We start from the raw sequence: 16,138 nt of genomic DNA, 5'->3' as shown, positions 1-16,138 counted from the left end.
GCTGCTTCTCATTTCAGAAGAGGCATCAAAGTTAGATACGTATGTTAGCTACATTTTGGTGCATTATTTAAAAAAAAAATTCCAGATTGAAAATCAAAGTCAGTATAAATATTAGAACTCGGAAATAGACTAGAAATTTTACTGAAAATACTGCCCAAATGGATTAATGGCTGAGTGCATTTATTTTGCTACAGCTTAAAATCTCTAAGTAATCTTACTCATGGTACTAACCAGAAGAAGGTGTGTGCTTTTGTTAAAATGAACATGCATTCACAAGATGAGCACGTGTTGCATCTCAGTTCATTTGGGTTTGGCATTTTAACAGACACCCACAGACTGGGGGGGGGGAACACGGTAGGGAGGATAAAAAGGCAATGTATCACCTTGTATCAGGACATCTTGTCTCAGAGCATACATTCAAAAAACACACACGATAGAACAAAATTAGTCACCTAGAAAATATTAATTTCTGGGCAAAACTTAACAAAATTAAAATGAAAAGGTCTTGGCATTTTTCTTTGAGATAAGAGACGGTTGCTATTTTTCATTCTTGACTGCTGCCTGTTATTTTAAGCTAGGTTTTTGCTTACTTGTGGGAACCAAATGTCTCCTCTTCTCCTCTGCCCTCTTTATTCTCAACAAAGTACTTTAAGATTTACTTTTGTATGTGGTAATTCCAAAAATGGAACTTACTGAAATTCTTAATATATAATAAATTCTTTGTGAGTTCCAAGTGAGAAGGGACGAACAGGTCTGGAAAGGATATACGTTTGTTACACATGTTTGGAAGATACCATCTCAACTTCATTTATATTATGTAAACACTTTGGGGATGGGTGACCGCTTTTTTTGCACCTACCCTGCTACTGAACAAATGACTAGCTTATAAGAAAAATAAGTGATTGAGATTCACTTGCATTGCATAAAGGCATAACAGAACTGCATAACCACCAGCGTATTCCTATTACTCCAACTTCACTTTCTATTGGAGTGATCAACATCCTATTGTATTTTCTTAAATCCACTCATCTACCCATACACAGCACTTTTAACTCTTCAAGCCTGTAATACTGCTAATGATCCATAAAACCTATCAGGCATTAGTGAGCTGCTTCTCACAAATTGACTTTTTTTTTTTTTTTTTTTTTTTATCTGCATGCTCAGCTGAAACATTTAGAAGAGAGTAACGGTTTGTGACAAACGTACCAACTTTCTATGAAATACATGACTCAGGTATTGCCAGCAAACATCTGTAATGTTAGATGTATTATAAAAAGGTGACATTTTATCTTATGATATGGCAGTGTTCACAATTTTTTCATGGAGAAAAGCACCTTATCACCTTGTTGAATGGCTGAAAGCTAGACTGATGCTATCAATTAAAACCAAGGCACAAGTTTTAAACAGCAGTATCTATTACAGAACACATGCAAGAAAATAAGTTATGTTTTTCCTCTGATTGTGAAAACAGCCTAATTTTTTTTCCTTACCACGAAGGAATATTTTCCAATACCCCAAAATAAACAAAGTTTGTTTGCAACCAGATAATTTCTGTGAAATAATGTTGAAAGCAATTTGTCCTTTGTGATACTTCAGAAGTCTAGAACTCTTACTTTGCTTCCTGCTACTAATTGTCAGCTCTGGATGGCTTAAGCATAGAGGGAAGCCAGAAAAGCCATCTGTTTGGAAGAATGAAAAAGCCTAGTTGTTTTACTCATTTCCTGGGCAAAATGAAGAGCTGAAAGGTTTTCAGTGAGAAAACTGCTTAGACTGCAATAAGCCAGATGTATATAGGGAATTCAAAAGGAATAAATGGAACAGGATTTTCTTAGTTCAGTGTAAAATGGTTCTGTGATGAATTTGAAGAATCTATTTGCCCCCTTAGATAATTTTAAAGTTTTCCTGTAAATTTTCAAAATCTCACATTTGCTTTTCCGAATGAACTTATATGATGAATATCATTATAAACAAATGCCTATAATACAAACAGGAAAGAAGCTTCTTGGATTTAGTCCTTTTAAGAAATCCTAAAATATCTTGTGTTGCCAAAAGCCAAACAGTTTATAAGTTTTGAATCTGAAAATCAGGTTTCTTACATAATGCATGATCATCACACATCGAATTACACCAGATTGCATAAGAAAAAAAATCAGGCCTAGATGGGCATATTTAACTTTTGTTCCACAAATTAAAAATGTTTCATCCACCTAACATACTTTTTAGCCAAGGGTATTTTCAACTCTTTATGCTGATATCCCAGTGCCACTAGGACATACTACTAACTCAACAGCTAGTTATATGAAATTACCCCGCTCTGGGGCTCTCTAATGAAATACAGGATTATACACATTTACAAAAGGCTCTAAATATAAATTCTTCCAGATGTCACTAAGCGTTGCACTCTGCTGAAAGGGCAGACTTCTGTGAGTGTTATCCAAATTAGCCTCCAGATTAGGGACTAACACACTACTACTTGTTGGCTGCAGTTGGCTGACATCTCTACTTTTATAGCTTGGTCAGAAGTTAATTCCTATCAGCCTGGCTCTATCAATAGAACAGTAAGTATTCCCATGTGACTATGCAACTCCCAGACCAAGCTAAACAGACTTGAACTTCCATATAAAATATATAGTATCATTGGGGAAAATTAATTAAATAAAAAACTAAGTAAAGTAGGTTCCATTGATGCAGCTGCATATAATAGGTTTGCAAGTCACAGTACAGTATCTACACAGAGCAGTAAAATTCAAATGCAACATCTCCTTATCATGGTTGGGGACATGTAGCAACAAAGGGTGTGGCTATTTTCTCTTGAATTCAGATTTAGCAGATTTCTTACCAAAGGGATGCTGCCTTACAGCAATTTTTGTCAAATACATACCAGAAGATACCTAAAAAATTGTTTTTGCTACATTCAGGCATCTCAACAGCTGGCAATGATAATACTACTCAAAATATGCAGTTACCAAAATGTATTCTGAGCTTGATTACCTTTCTTCTCTTGACACAATTATTGAACAGTGTATTAAGTCTAGCTTACCCAAACTTTCTGGCCATTACTGATAGGAAGACTGACACCCATTACGGCATTTATTATCGTTTATCTGATGTGTCTACTCAAGATCACTATTCCAGCGTAGAACTAAAAATAATTACTGTAGTGCCTCCAGCCAAAGGTCAATTAAGGAACAGGAGAAATAGACTGCATGTCATTTTATGTATACATACATATATTGGTATATACACACATCACCATCCCTAGATACTGGACTAATTTGTACTCTATTTGGAAAAAGTTTTCTGGACTAACAAAAAACGAATTTGCATCACAAGCATCTCCAGAACTTCCTTTGTTTCCTAAAATTCCATTTACAGGAAAGGAAGAGATTGGCTTTTAAGTCAATAAGACATCCCAATGACAAGGGGTAATTTTACACCTAACTTGCTTCATTAAAAAGGCAGACTACTTGGTTCTGAAATATACTGTGGAAGTGCCTTATTTTGCTACTAATTCAATAGCTTTTTGGTTAACCTTTCTCTGTCCAATCACACTGTTCACTTATATCACACAATATCTGAAGCATTCTTCTGGATCCTGAGGGTTCAAATGAACAATTAAGCTGTACTGCTTGCAAAAAAATAAATTGAAAAAATTAGACAAATTGAACTTACAGCTGGTAAGCTGTACCCTACCTCCCATGCCGTTTTCTCCAGAAAAGAGGGTTAAAGTTCCCAGACTGAACAGCAGGCTTTTAACAGCTCAAATATAGATTCCCAGGCTTCAAACAAGGCCTCCACTGAATTTTCCCTTTCTTGAAATGACAGCTTCCCTGGCACCCAGACACATTGCCATGTTTTCTCAACTGGAAACAAATGGACAAAGAATCTAAAAAGTCTGGTGAAAGGCTTATGGAAAAAAATCATTTCCATAGCCCCTTCCCAAGATGCATTCTTTCTCTGCTGTGAACCGGACCTCTCTTCACAGTAAAGATTTCTCCTTTAAACACTGCAGTGTTGCCTGCCTGCCAGTATACACAAGTGATCCATCTGGAGTTCTCCCACACTGTCTTATTTTAAAAGGCTACTTCCATTTCGGTGACATAAAATCCCTTGTAAAGTTCTGAAAGAGCTAAAAACAAGCAAGTCATCTCTTTGGAATTGTCTCAAACACAAACACATTTCATCTTGCAAACTGGGGGATTTCCTTTTTTTTTTTTTTTGTTAGCATGACAGTTGTAGTGTGAAGATGCCTGTCACAGAGGTGACACAGGCATTTCACAGCTCTGCTAGTTTGAAGTACTCATTATTGCTTTATGCATATCACAATTTAAGATTATGTTGGACTACAGATTCCCAGGCATCCAGTGGAAAAACTTCTACCGAACTGCTAGAAGACTGATTTCTAGGTTCCAATGGCTACCTAAACCCAGCACAAGTCACCATTGCTAAAGCTAAGGCAAATAGTCCTATTCGTCTAGGAAAAAACATTCACTACCATCTAGCAATATTTTCACACTCAAAGTCTCGCATCTTCCATCAGCATTCTTTTAAGTGAAAGCACTTTTAGGTATTCTGAGTCTTGTTGCTTTTCTCTGATGTAATCTCTCCTCAACTTGCAGTTAGTACCCAACAACATCCAAAACTGGGATGTACAATCTCACCATCAAACACAGGACCAAGCAGAGCAGAGTAATTACCTCCTGTGCCTCACATCTGATGCTTTTGTTACTATTACCCAGAATATATTTTGGTTTGGTATCACTGGATTTTAACTCTTTGCCTGATCTGCTGTAATAGCCAGAATACATTGCACAGAACTGCTTCGCTCCTCTGAGAAGCCAATGTCCCCAACATTCAATCCTTCATTCTCTTACAAGTTCTAAGGCAGTCTCTTCCACTATCCTGATTACTAAACTAAAAATTGGCTGGCCAATTGATACCTGTGATACAGTTCAAGTTTGAAAAATGTTTTCCTCATGCGCTTCCATGCTAGGCTTTGCACTGCTGTTCATTTTCCCTCCTCAAACAGGACACACAACTCAGCTGAGATCTGTTTTTAGTTCTAGCTCTTCTCAGGTAGGCTGAGGAAACTACTGGGATTTCACACCTGTTCGGACAGAACTGGTAACTCCTACACAGCGTATTAGTAACATGGTCAAGTACTTTAGGTTATAGGACGTTGTCTAGGACTCTTATAGGTGGCTTTTTCACCACAATGGCTTTAAGTACAAGTTTGATTTTATACTAGATATGACATTATCCGGAAGAATGTTACATCAGTGTTTCTCACTTTGGAACTATAAGCGTCAACACCATTGCCTAAACAGAAAGTAGTCAGGAAATACATAGGTGTAGGAGCAGTATCACAGCATTACTTGAAAAGTTTCTGTATTGATAGAATAAATGAAAAACATGAAAAAAAGCTTTCCCCACACACTCCTTCCAGAGTTTCAGGTTTTGTTTTCTTTTTTTTTTTTTTCTTTTTTTTTCTTTTTTTTTTATTGATCCAGCCTTGAATAATGCTGCTTTTTGGTAACAACATCAGGCAAAAAAGAGCAAGTGCCATTCTGCATTCCAATCTGACTCATTTAGTAAAGTTTTGCAATATATACATTTTATCCAGCTTCTGACATTATAGGTCATCATGCCAATGAAAAATTACCAATACAATAAAATCCTTCAAAAGCAACTGTGAATGTAATTCAAGAGACCAGACAATTTAATTTCTGAAATTTATATCACTCATGTCCATAATCATTTTACATTTCACACTTCATGCTCTCAAACATTACCCTAGAGAAGACTAAATCTTTTTGTCACAGACACTATTAATTCTAGCCAGGTTTATAGAGTTACAGAAGCCTAACGATGCAAAATTAAGCAGGTAATAAGTTATGACATTTGCTGACTAAAACAATATTTGATCTATGCTAATGTTTGATCCATTCAAATACGGTAAGTATTTGGATGTTATATACTACTCATTTTATATACTTACAGTGCAAAATAAGTGAGAATTTTTTTTCCTGAGCATTTAGGAAATTAAAATCCTTTATCATTGATTGCAATCCATTTAAAATATACTCCCTTTATACTTAAGCTTGTCAAGGCTGTACAATTAAGACAGGCAGAAGTTTGTAGGTATCAGAAGCCCAATCAGGAAACAGTAGGGTTATGTAACATCTCTAAAATTTTGTTCCCATTTTTCAAGTCTAAAGACATAACATGATTTTGACTTAAACTTAAGAGTCCAGAAATAACAGTGTTTTCCATTTACCAAACACTCCAAAATGTACAAAACTACATGCCTTCCAAAACAGAGAAACAGTCTTCATTTAAACAAATCATAATACATTTCAACTTACTATTCTGTAGTTAATGTAATGCCCAGTGAGCTGTGCCTCCAACAGACATAAGAGAATAAAACTTTTAGGAATGTATATGGGGCATTTTGTAAGGAAGCTGGATTCCTTACAAATTCATCTTTTCCTCAGTAGCTACAGACCATGAGTTTCTAATTCAATCTTCTCCTCTGTCTGCAAGATATCAGGTTCTACCGGAGGAACAGGTGGTCTGAGAATAATTTCTGGACCTCCACCATAGATTGACTGAAGAAAATTCCATGTTTCTTCAGATATCTGTCCAGAATCTGCACCTGGAAACATTTTAAAAAAATTAATTTTTTCCACGATTCTTTGGAACCCATAACAAATAAAAGAAAGAAGAATACAATTCAAATTCAACACCCTAATCTAATTTGCATTTTTTCCTTGTGCCAGCTACCAAACCTAACGACATGGTTTGTGTTAACTTTATACCTCTTCATTACTAAAACTACCTGCTCCCAAAACTATCCAATACTTAACGTATCAAGCATAAAATACATAGTTTCTCTAATAAATACCTAATCTGATATTTATCCACCAAGCTAACAACTGGTGGGTCTTGGGAGCTGTGAGGCTGCTTGCTAGTATGCAAGGATTCATGTTAACAGGACATGCAGTCTCATCAATTACAGCGTAAAGTTCAAAGACTCAAGATTATTGTGTGAAATAAGTTAGTATTGACAGTAAAGAATGGAAGTTTGCAAGCCACAGTGGAATTCTCAGAACCACAGACAGAAACCACTGTTAAGGCACTCACAGCCCTGCTAATGCTCCATGTATGTGGCAGCATGATGAGTCAGCCTGATTTCTTGTTTATTGACTGAAGTCTTTGCCTTTTTTTCTCCCCCATTCCTCTGGCTAGAGGTCTCTCTTCTGTCTCAGCTCAGCATCCAACAATCATTTCTGGTTCTCCATAACATTATAGAGCAACAAGAGGCAAGGGAACATCAACATATCGCCCCTCCAGGTTTTAACAGAGGGAACCTGTCCAACACAGACGAAGTGCATTCTTTGCACTAACCTAGCTGCAATTAACTCTTAACTTCTACCCAAGTTCTGATTTGAATCAATACAGCTGAAGTTACAAGGTATCAACTGCCTATTTTACTATCAGTTACTGACTCTAAGCTGATTTTTTTTTTGTACTTGTTGCTAAACAACAGTCAGATACTTAAAGCCTTGCGTTTTATTTCTGTGTTAAGAGCTTAAATCATTAAAATGTCCTGCAAAACTCATGGGAGCAAGACTTCATTGCTTTTTAAATATGCTCTTGACATTTTGCAATTGGTGAAATTCATGCTGGGTCTAGAGGCTGCCAGTAGGTCCACTGTATGCTGAGGCATTAAGTTAAATTGACTTTTTTATTTTTTTCCTCAATCTTGACACTGCAATTTTTAGTTTTTCTTTTTTAAGCTGAGCTAAAATGTATATGAATATATGTATATGAAATGTATATTATGCTTTCATAGGAAGTCTAAAGTCCTCATATTAGATTTTTTTTCTCTCTGTACCTACAAGTTTCAAATAGATGACATTAACCATCTGACTTAAGAGCAATAAAAAAAAACCTATCTTGATATATCAGAGAAATTTTTGCAATACTCATTGGTAAATAACTCAGAAAAATGAGCAACAGCATTTATTTACTGTGATTTATTCCTTCTATAAGAAGTGGCTCTCAATTCAAATTAGATTTCAGGATTCAAGTAACTACATAGAGATACGTGACAGTCTAAAAGCCAAAAACCAAGCACCTCCAATTCACACCGAGAAAAGAGAACTCAAACAAAACCAATGATACAAAACCAAAGCACACTTCAGCCATTTTAAAGTTACTCTGTATTGTTTTCTACACTCTCACCTGCACTTAGACTAGCCTATTATAGGTATTATTTAAGAACAAAATGGTCTCCCCAAAAATGGGCCTTGGAGTAACTGTCACTTCCTCAACTGCAACCCAAATTTACTTTTAAGATTTTTCTAAAATAGAGCAGAATACAGATTCATTAGGTATTGCCATTTTACCATAACAGTTAGAAATAAGAATACATAATGAATTTACTGAACTTCAACAAATACATCATAAGGTTCCCAAAACTGCAGCAGTATCAGACACCTACCTTGTTTTAGCACAGCATTTCCACATTTTGTTATTGCAATCTTAGCATTATCAATAGGACCAGGGGGATCTAGTGTGATAAAAAGAATGATTAAAATTGGGAGAGGTGAAATAAAAGGCAGGTTGGAGTTTCCATTTTCAAATGGAAGGAGAAACAGCTAGTTTGTCTACTGCTTGTTCTTTCTTCTCTGCTTAACAGTATGTAATAAGTTGTTAAAAGCTAATCAGAATTGTAATTAAGATGAATTTTTCAAAGCATTCATGATTACAGTAAGTCTTCAAGTAACACAAAAAACATAAATTAATCCTAATTTTTACCCCTAGCAAAACTGTCCTAAAGCAGGCTCTGATGAGATTGTAGAATATTTTATCAATGTTTCCACTTCTAATCTTTAGAGGCTCTAACAGAATGTTAAAGTTGTATTATTACAGTTTTTATTCTGTTATCTATGAGTTTATGCTGTGACAGCGAGATCAGCTTTCTGCAGAGACTACAGCATTATCTTTCAGTTTGTACTGCAAAAATCTAGGTATCCTCCCTCATACCTACATATAATTTTCCCTCTGCTGCCAACAGCAAGTATTCCTGCCACCCCTTGCAGCAAACATATAGTGCTTTTCCCACACTTATCCCATTACCTGTTCCTGTGAATTACTAAGAAGGTCTGATTATGTTTTGTAATTCGATTCCTAGATACATATGCAAGCTATCAAACATGTCTTCAATACTTTATAGGCTTTTGTTGCATTCTTTATCTGTTCTTCCTGCATGCTTCTACTGAAGTAGAAGTTTACTCAAATATTACCACTATGTGGAAAAAAAATTTTTTTGAAATAAAGCACAACTTACCACTGTCTTTCCCTTTTACAAATCCTTCCCATTCTCTGAACCATTGCATACTGATGCAGTAAAAAGTTGATGGAGATTCTTCTTCTTGGAATGCTCTATAAAGCTAGAAAGAAGAAGAATCCTTGTTTTTTTGGCCTTTTTTTTTTTTTTTTTTCCTTTTGTTTAAATTACTACCTTCTTTTAGCCACTCTATTATGGCTAAATACTCTATGTCACATAGTACTACACTACTACAAAACATTTTGAACTACTGGCCATCATAACAGTAGATCCTTGGTGAATTCCTGAGGTGAGGTTTTGATGTAGTGGTAGCATTCATACTAAAAAGAGATTACTTATTCTTTACTCAAGAATGGTTTTTCTCCTGGAAACAGCAATGAGACGTAGAATAGACTGGTTCTTCTTACGTACAAATGCTTATCCATCAAACCTTACTGGATAATTACTCTAATGGCTGAACTTTCAAGTGGTAGGAGAAATATGATAACTTATTTGTATTGATCTAGGCCTATTTATATTTAAAAAAATATATGTATTTTTCCATCTCTCTCTTCAAATATCTAATTCAAATTTTAGGAAATTAATATTTTGTTCTTTTTCAGAGACTAAGGGCATTCTGCTTGCACAGAACAGATCACTGGAAGTGTATTAAGAACAACTGCTTCTATGGCTGCAGTCAGTTTCCATGCAATTAAGAAACACATTAAATATCTTCTCAAAGTACATTTCTATATGAAGAATTATATGGGATATCACAAGAACATTGTTGTTGCCAGCAAAAAAGGGATTTTGTATAGATATACACTTGCTTAATAAAGTCACTTAAATACAGAAATCACCCATTCACTTTTGGTAATCCCTTATGCTGAGCCATGAACACCTGGGTATGTTGAAAAGCAGAATGAATAAGAATTGTTTACTTTTTACCCGTATAAACATCTCCAATTCATTCTTCCTTCTTTTTTCAAGTCTTTCAGACTCTATTTGGCAGGTATGACAAACATATAGATGGTTAACAGCTGGTCCTCCTCCATACCTGTGGTGACAGCAAAAATAAACAAATAAATCAAATAAACACAACATTAACCTTGTGGAAAACACTATGTAAAAAGGATCACACACCTGTAGACATCAAAAGTGTCAGCTTCTTATAATATCTATTTCAAGTCTGATACATGCCAATCACACTGATCTATAAATGCCATCATTCATTTTCCTAGTACTATTTTGTACTTTATCCTACGATAATCAAATTCTGACTAACTGAAGTGGAACTATGCTAGAAATTGTATTGTTCCTATTTCTCCTACTTGTGGCTATTGAAACTTAAACAAGCCTTTACCTTTAGCACCTCGATGGCCAGAAATTAACACCTAAAAATGCTTAATACAGGTGTGACACAGAGTCTGTAAGCAAAGGTTTTCTGCAGCTTTTTGTTACACATCTTTTAAGAATTCCTTGTTTGTAAGCAAGCACTTACATGTGACCTACACAGAAAGTAGGGAGTAGTAATCTGGAACATTTATATCTAAGTTATTTTGAAGCAATAGTGGCAGCTGAGGCTATGGATTCAAAGCCAACATAAAAGAAAAGCTGCCTCTAGCCAACAGAGAACAGGAAGCCGATACAGAGAGCTCTTTCAAAATAACTCTTGCAAAGAGTACTTTTTCTGACCTACTTTGTATTATTTTGCACATACCATACATGTTTATTAGTTTAATACTCAATCATTATCTCAGTACCATACTACTATACCTAGGCTTCTAGAATTACTTTGCACAAGCAAATTAAACAATTTGGCAGTTTGCCATCCCTTCACTTAGCTTTGAGCCCACAGTACATGTATTTTAATGAGCCACTAATCCTAGAAGCCTGATTTTGGTGCCTGGAACATATCTGCTCTCAAACTTAGATTGCAGCACTGAAGATGACACTTCGAATTTAAACTATGAGCACACAAGTTTTTATGAGCCACTAACTGAAGAACCCTTATCTTGCTGCTTGGCACGTATTTACCCTCAAACTATATCACTGGGTATTTTCAGTTACAACATAAAACATACCTGCTATACAGATTATCCCATATATTTTGAGGTAGCATGACAACTAGGTCCTCTATGAAGTTAGCTTTGTGGGGAGGAACACCTGCAGAAGCAACAAAAGGAACAGACTTTTTCTTAAAATAGAGTTTCAAAAAAAAAATTTTTGGGATAGACTGTGTTAGAGGTTTCTAAATCAATCCCCCTGTTCAAAGAATTTAAAAACACATGAAGCAAGATTTATCATACTGAAATACATTACTGTATTCAAAGAGAACACCCTAATTTTATTTTTTTTTATGGGGCTGAAAAGTTTATTAAAGAAGCAGAAGCAAACTATAAGAGAGATTAAATAGCTGGAATCCTTTTAAAATAGTGATTGCAAAATGTTTCCTAAGATACACAATTAAAAATGGTAAAGACCGGTGATAGGAATTACAAAACTGTCTACGCAAAAACTGTTTATTTGCAGTAGACCTTTTTTAATTACTTTGAACAGCATGAATGGTAGACAGGAGTGAAAATTCAATGGAGGAAGAAATAGAGGTGCTTGCAGAATTAGAAGTGTTGAGTTGAAGTGTATTGTAAGCAGTTGTGTGTTATGCAGGGATTCTTTTCAATGGGGAAAGATTTAGTAGCTGCAACACTTGTACAACAAGAGTCATCTGCTGTAGCCATGCAGAAGGAAAAACACAGCGAAAAGTGCTCCCACATACATATTATACAAATGGCTACAGGGGCACAGTATCCCTACATTAAATGTTCAGTTCAGCAGCAGGTGCAACACCTAAGTGCTAATCTAATGCAGATGAATTTTATATTAGTAATCAGGTATAAGAACACCACACAGTGATTCACTGGAATGTTGCCATACAGATACGTGCATTTCTACAAAACAGATTTTACTTGAATATTCTTTTTAGTTTTATTAGCACTTAGCACAAAGGAAAAATTTTTATGCTCTTATGCAAAATATACAGAATGACTACTCTATTTATCACACTATGTTCTGGACACTCTCCAACAGACCAATTTCTTGTTCCACATCTTCCAAACCTTCTTGCTGCTTCTAGCACATATCTGAGAAAAATATTGGCATACCTAAGCATTAAGGATGATGATGATAAAATAACAGGATTTTTAAAAATGGGAAGATAACTGTTTAGCAAACAAGCAGATGTAGCAAACTGTTCCTCTTTAAGGAATCAATAAAGCTTACACATAAAAGTGCACAGAGGAAAAAATAGGAGGACTAATAATTAGGTATAGTTTCCAACTAGTTGGCTACTAAAATAATGAAAATTTACCTAGACATTAAGGATAAGTAGCTATAATATTAAATTACTAAGCTACTTAATTTACTTAATTAAAACAAGTATAAAATCCTGAGTAACTACAGGTTGATAAGCAAATTATTTTTAAATGATACTGTTACAGCCTCACCTCCATGCATACAAAGGAAGTCATTATTTGAAATTGGTCCTGGCTCCGCAAAAGTCTTGAATTTATTCAACCACTGTCTCGAAACATAGAATTGGAGAAGACTTGGTTCCATCATATTCAGTAGGCCTGATATTCTCCGTCTCTCCCTCTGAGCTTCTTCACTACTCTTCCTATTAGAGAAATAATAATCATAAACAGAGATATATGTTTTTGTACAATGCAGATAATTCACTTTGCAAAAGAGAACTAGATTTTCAAGTAAAATGGGCCCACACTAGTTAACTTAACATGTGAAAAGTCTCACACTTTTCAGAAACAGCTAGAGCCATCATCTAAACACGTGGCAAAGAACCAGCAGTTTCACCTCACAGAATTATGTGCTGCAACAGTCAGTATTTAGTACAGAGCATAAAGGGCTCTAGACTTCCTGCCAAGTCTATTCTTGTCCTTTTTTCTGACAAAGCTACAGCACAGGTGTAATCACGCTTAGAAGAAAACACTTGTCTGCTTATTTCAACAACTAAAAGACCCTAACAGTTCCCATTCACCTTGCCATCCTGAGAAAACGAATTGTTGGACTACAACAGAGAAAGTACACTATGATCCAGGGGAGTATCCTAATGCAGGAGAAGGAGATAAGGCTCTGTCCATCTGCCCATTTTCTCTATGATTTTTTGAGCTAAAGCTTCCCAAGCTGTCCTCCTGGACAGATGTTCCTTATGCAGCTTCAGAATTAAGGTTGAACAATAGATTCTGTAATTCCCCTATTTTTCTTGCTGAAACTGTTGCTGTTGTCTAAATGGAAGTCCCTCTGTTCTCTTTATTTAGATCGGATAGAATCTCTCTTCTCCAAAGGCAGGTTTGAACCATTTGTCCGTTCATCCCGTCCTCCAATGCCCTGACATGAAACTTGACTCAGCATCTCACAGCAGCAGCTAGGCTACCTCAGTTAATATTTGGAGTCAACAGTGACTCAAATACCTGGTAGAAAACCTTTAGGTAAACCTAATGGCTATAGCAAAGACTGCTTACAATATAGCAAAACAATAAAAGAGAAGGAAAGCCAAATGCTCTGAACCAGTTTAAAATAAGTTACATGTTAAAATTCAAATCAAAATTATTTAACAAAAAGGTAAAATTCTGAAAATGAAATTCGTGCAGGTAAATTCATTTTCCAGCTGTAATTCAAAAAATGCATAAGTATCTCCACCAACCTTTTTAGGAAACTGCTAAAAGAACATCAGTGTTTGGAAGTGTTTTGTGGGTATATTCTTGTTTAAAATCAAACTTAACGAACACTGTTCTTTCATTAATACGTTTGCCCACAATCAGGTACAGTGTTCTTACACTACAGCATGACTTCCACATTCCTTTTAAAAATGTACCGAGTCAGACTCACAAGCTTAGCTCAGGTGGTGACAAATATAAGTGATCCTAATGAAAGCTAAAAAATCATCAGAATACATCCTATTTCTCGTGCAACCCTGACATGAGCTATTTTGAAGTCAACAACTTTTAGTGGAAACTTGATGTTGATACCAGAAACTCAGAATTTGAAAATTGAGTCAAGCTGCTTTTATTAACTCAAGTACAAAAATTCCTTAGACTGAAGATGATAATAACATGACTTCTTGACTTTCATTTTGACTTTCAGGAGAATACCAGCCTATAAATTCCCTGAAATTAAATTACAACACAGTGAAACTCCTGTTGTTCCACATCCCATCTGCTAAAGAGTTTCCATAATTCCCTTTAGAGCTTTAACAATTAGAGTCTGTATACAAAATCTCCCCTTGTGCAGAATTCTTTTCCTCTAATTGAAAACTAGGCAACTGTTAGAACTGGTAGTGCATTACCTCAAGTTCTCTTGTTAGTCATCTTACTGCTTTTTACTTATGCAGGTTTAGTTTTCATTTCAAGTTCCATATATGTTTTAGCAGTGACAAAGCAAGCGGTAAGGACTTAACTGAAGAACTAAGTCTCTCTCCAAAATAGGCTTTTGTGGTTGGTCAAATTCTTCCCCCAGAGCAGCTAATTTCTGAAAGCTGAATGAAACTGCCCAATTGCTTAAAAGGTGACTAATATTTGTATCATTATACTTGTAATTTCTTACCTGTAGAAGAGAACATAGGCTTCTGCATTTTGTACTGTGGATTCTGATACTTCTGTGACACTCTGGTCATCAAATTCATACCACAAATTATTTAAATTGTTTCGACAATAAGCTATATAATGTCCACCTGGAGTGTTACAACAAAGTTATTTAAAAGCATGCAAAAGTGCTCATTTTACTACTTTTTCACATATGGCAGAGTAAGTCCAAAAAGCAAATATTTTAAGTGGGAGAAACATTAATTTGTTAGCAAGACAGGACATGGATATTAACTTCTCTCAAATTCACAATCAGCCTTTTTTCTTCCTGCATTTCTAACAGCCAGTGGAAAGTCAGACACCATTTTCAGCATATTCAAGCAGCTCTTAAACTCTTGAATTCTTCAAGCCACTTGTGTAACACATTCATGAACCACAAAATTCAAATCAGAAACAGGCTATCTGAACTGTTTGCAGAAATCAGTTTCTCTGATGAATTCAAGTTTCAAATTTTTTTTGGTAGAAATTAGCACAGATATTTAACAGCTACATGATATCAAGACCATACTCTGTTTTGAATACTATTCATAATATATTTTAAAATACTACTACTTTTAAATACATATATAAGTGACAACAATTGAATAATCAAATAACAACTAGATTCATTAACAGAAGTATCATTCACCAAGCATGAAATGGAAAATGAAACAGCATCCAGGAAAAAATGGTGGCAAAGCAACTTTATCTAAACAATGTCTACCTCTAGTCTGGAGAATAGAAGCAGTTATGTAACTTAAAAAATAAACTATGAAGTTTCAGGCTTCTGGCTTCAAACTTTTCTTTCTCCTAGTTTCTAAATCTTACAAATGCTGAAAACACTGGAGCAGAAACAAACCCAACAGATAGCACTAAGAAGTTTATTCAGCTAGTCATCACTATCCATTCCCTATTGTGGGATTAACTGGTAGTGATCATTCGGGCAAATGTCTTTACAGAAAGATTACTAACATCTTCATGGTGCTCTGTGAATTCTTTCCAAGAAAAATAAAGATATAAAAAGCATCAAAACTCTAGACAAACAATAGTTATGCATAAGCTAACTAGTTACATGCTGAGATGTAACATTATTTGTACATTTACAAGTCTCATTTTCAGTAGTGCACATAGTATGTACTTACTATTCCAGAATCTTTTTTTCCCCCTCCAT

At 35.3% G+C, this 16,138-nt stretch overlaps 1 protein-coding gene across 12 annotated transcripts in view; it reads right to left on the bottom strand.

Annotated features, from left to right (window-relative positions):
- Positions 1–5,565: 5,565 nt before the first annotated feature.
- Positions 5,566–16,138, bottom strand: part of USP33 (ubiquitin specific peptidase 33) — a 36,537-nt gene continuing 25,964 nt past the window's right edge. For 11 of the 12 annotated variants that reach the window (XM_084528285.1, XM_084528284.1, XM_084528277.1 and 8 more), the window contains 7 exons: positions 14,951–15,077; positions 12,838–13,007; positions 11,419–11,500; positions 10,283–10,391; positions 9,356–9,458; positions 8,507–8,575; positions 5,566–6,655 (listed from right to left, as the gene is read on the bottom strand). In XM_084528285.1, coding sequence (XP_084384411.1) covers positions 6,498–6,655; positions 8,507–8,575; positions 9,356–9,458; positions 10,283–10,391; positions 11,419–11,500; positions 12,838–13,007; positions 14,951–15,077 — 818 coding nt within the window. In that variant the 3' untranslated portion in view covers positions 5,566–6,497. Of the gene's footprint in view, positions 6,656–8,506; positions 8,576–9,355; positions 9,459–10,275; positions 10,392–11,418; positions 11,501–12,837; positions 13,008–14,950; positions 15,078–16,138 lie in introns of those variants that run through there. The other variant, XM_084528276.1, reaches the window with a different exon arrangement.

The sequence above is a fragment of the Aythya ferina genome, assembly GCF_964211825.1.
Source record: "Aythya ferina genome assembly, chromosome: 8".
In the NCBI taxonomy this organism is placed as follows: Eukaryota; Metazoa; Chordata; class Aves; order Anseriformes; family Anatidae; genus Aythya; species Aythya ferina.
The sequence above is the reverse complement of the archived record's forward strand: the minus strand, read 5'-3'. Positions and strand labels throughout refer to the sequence as shown.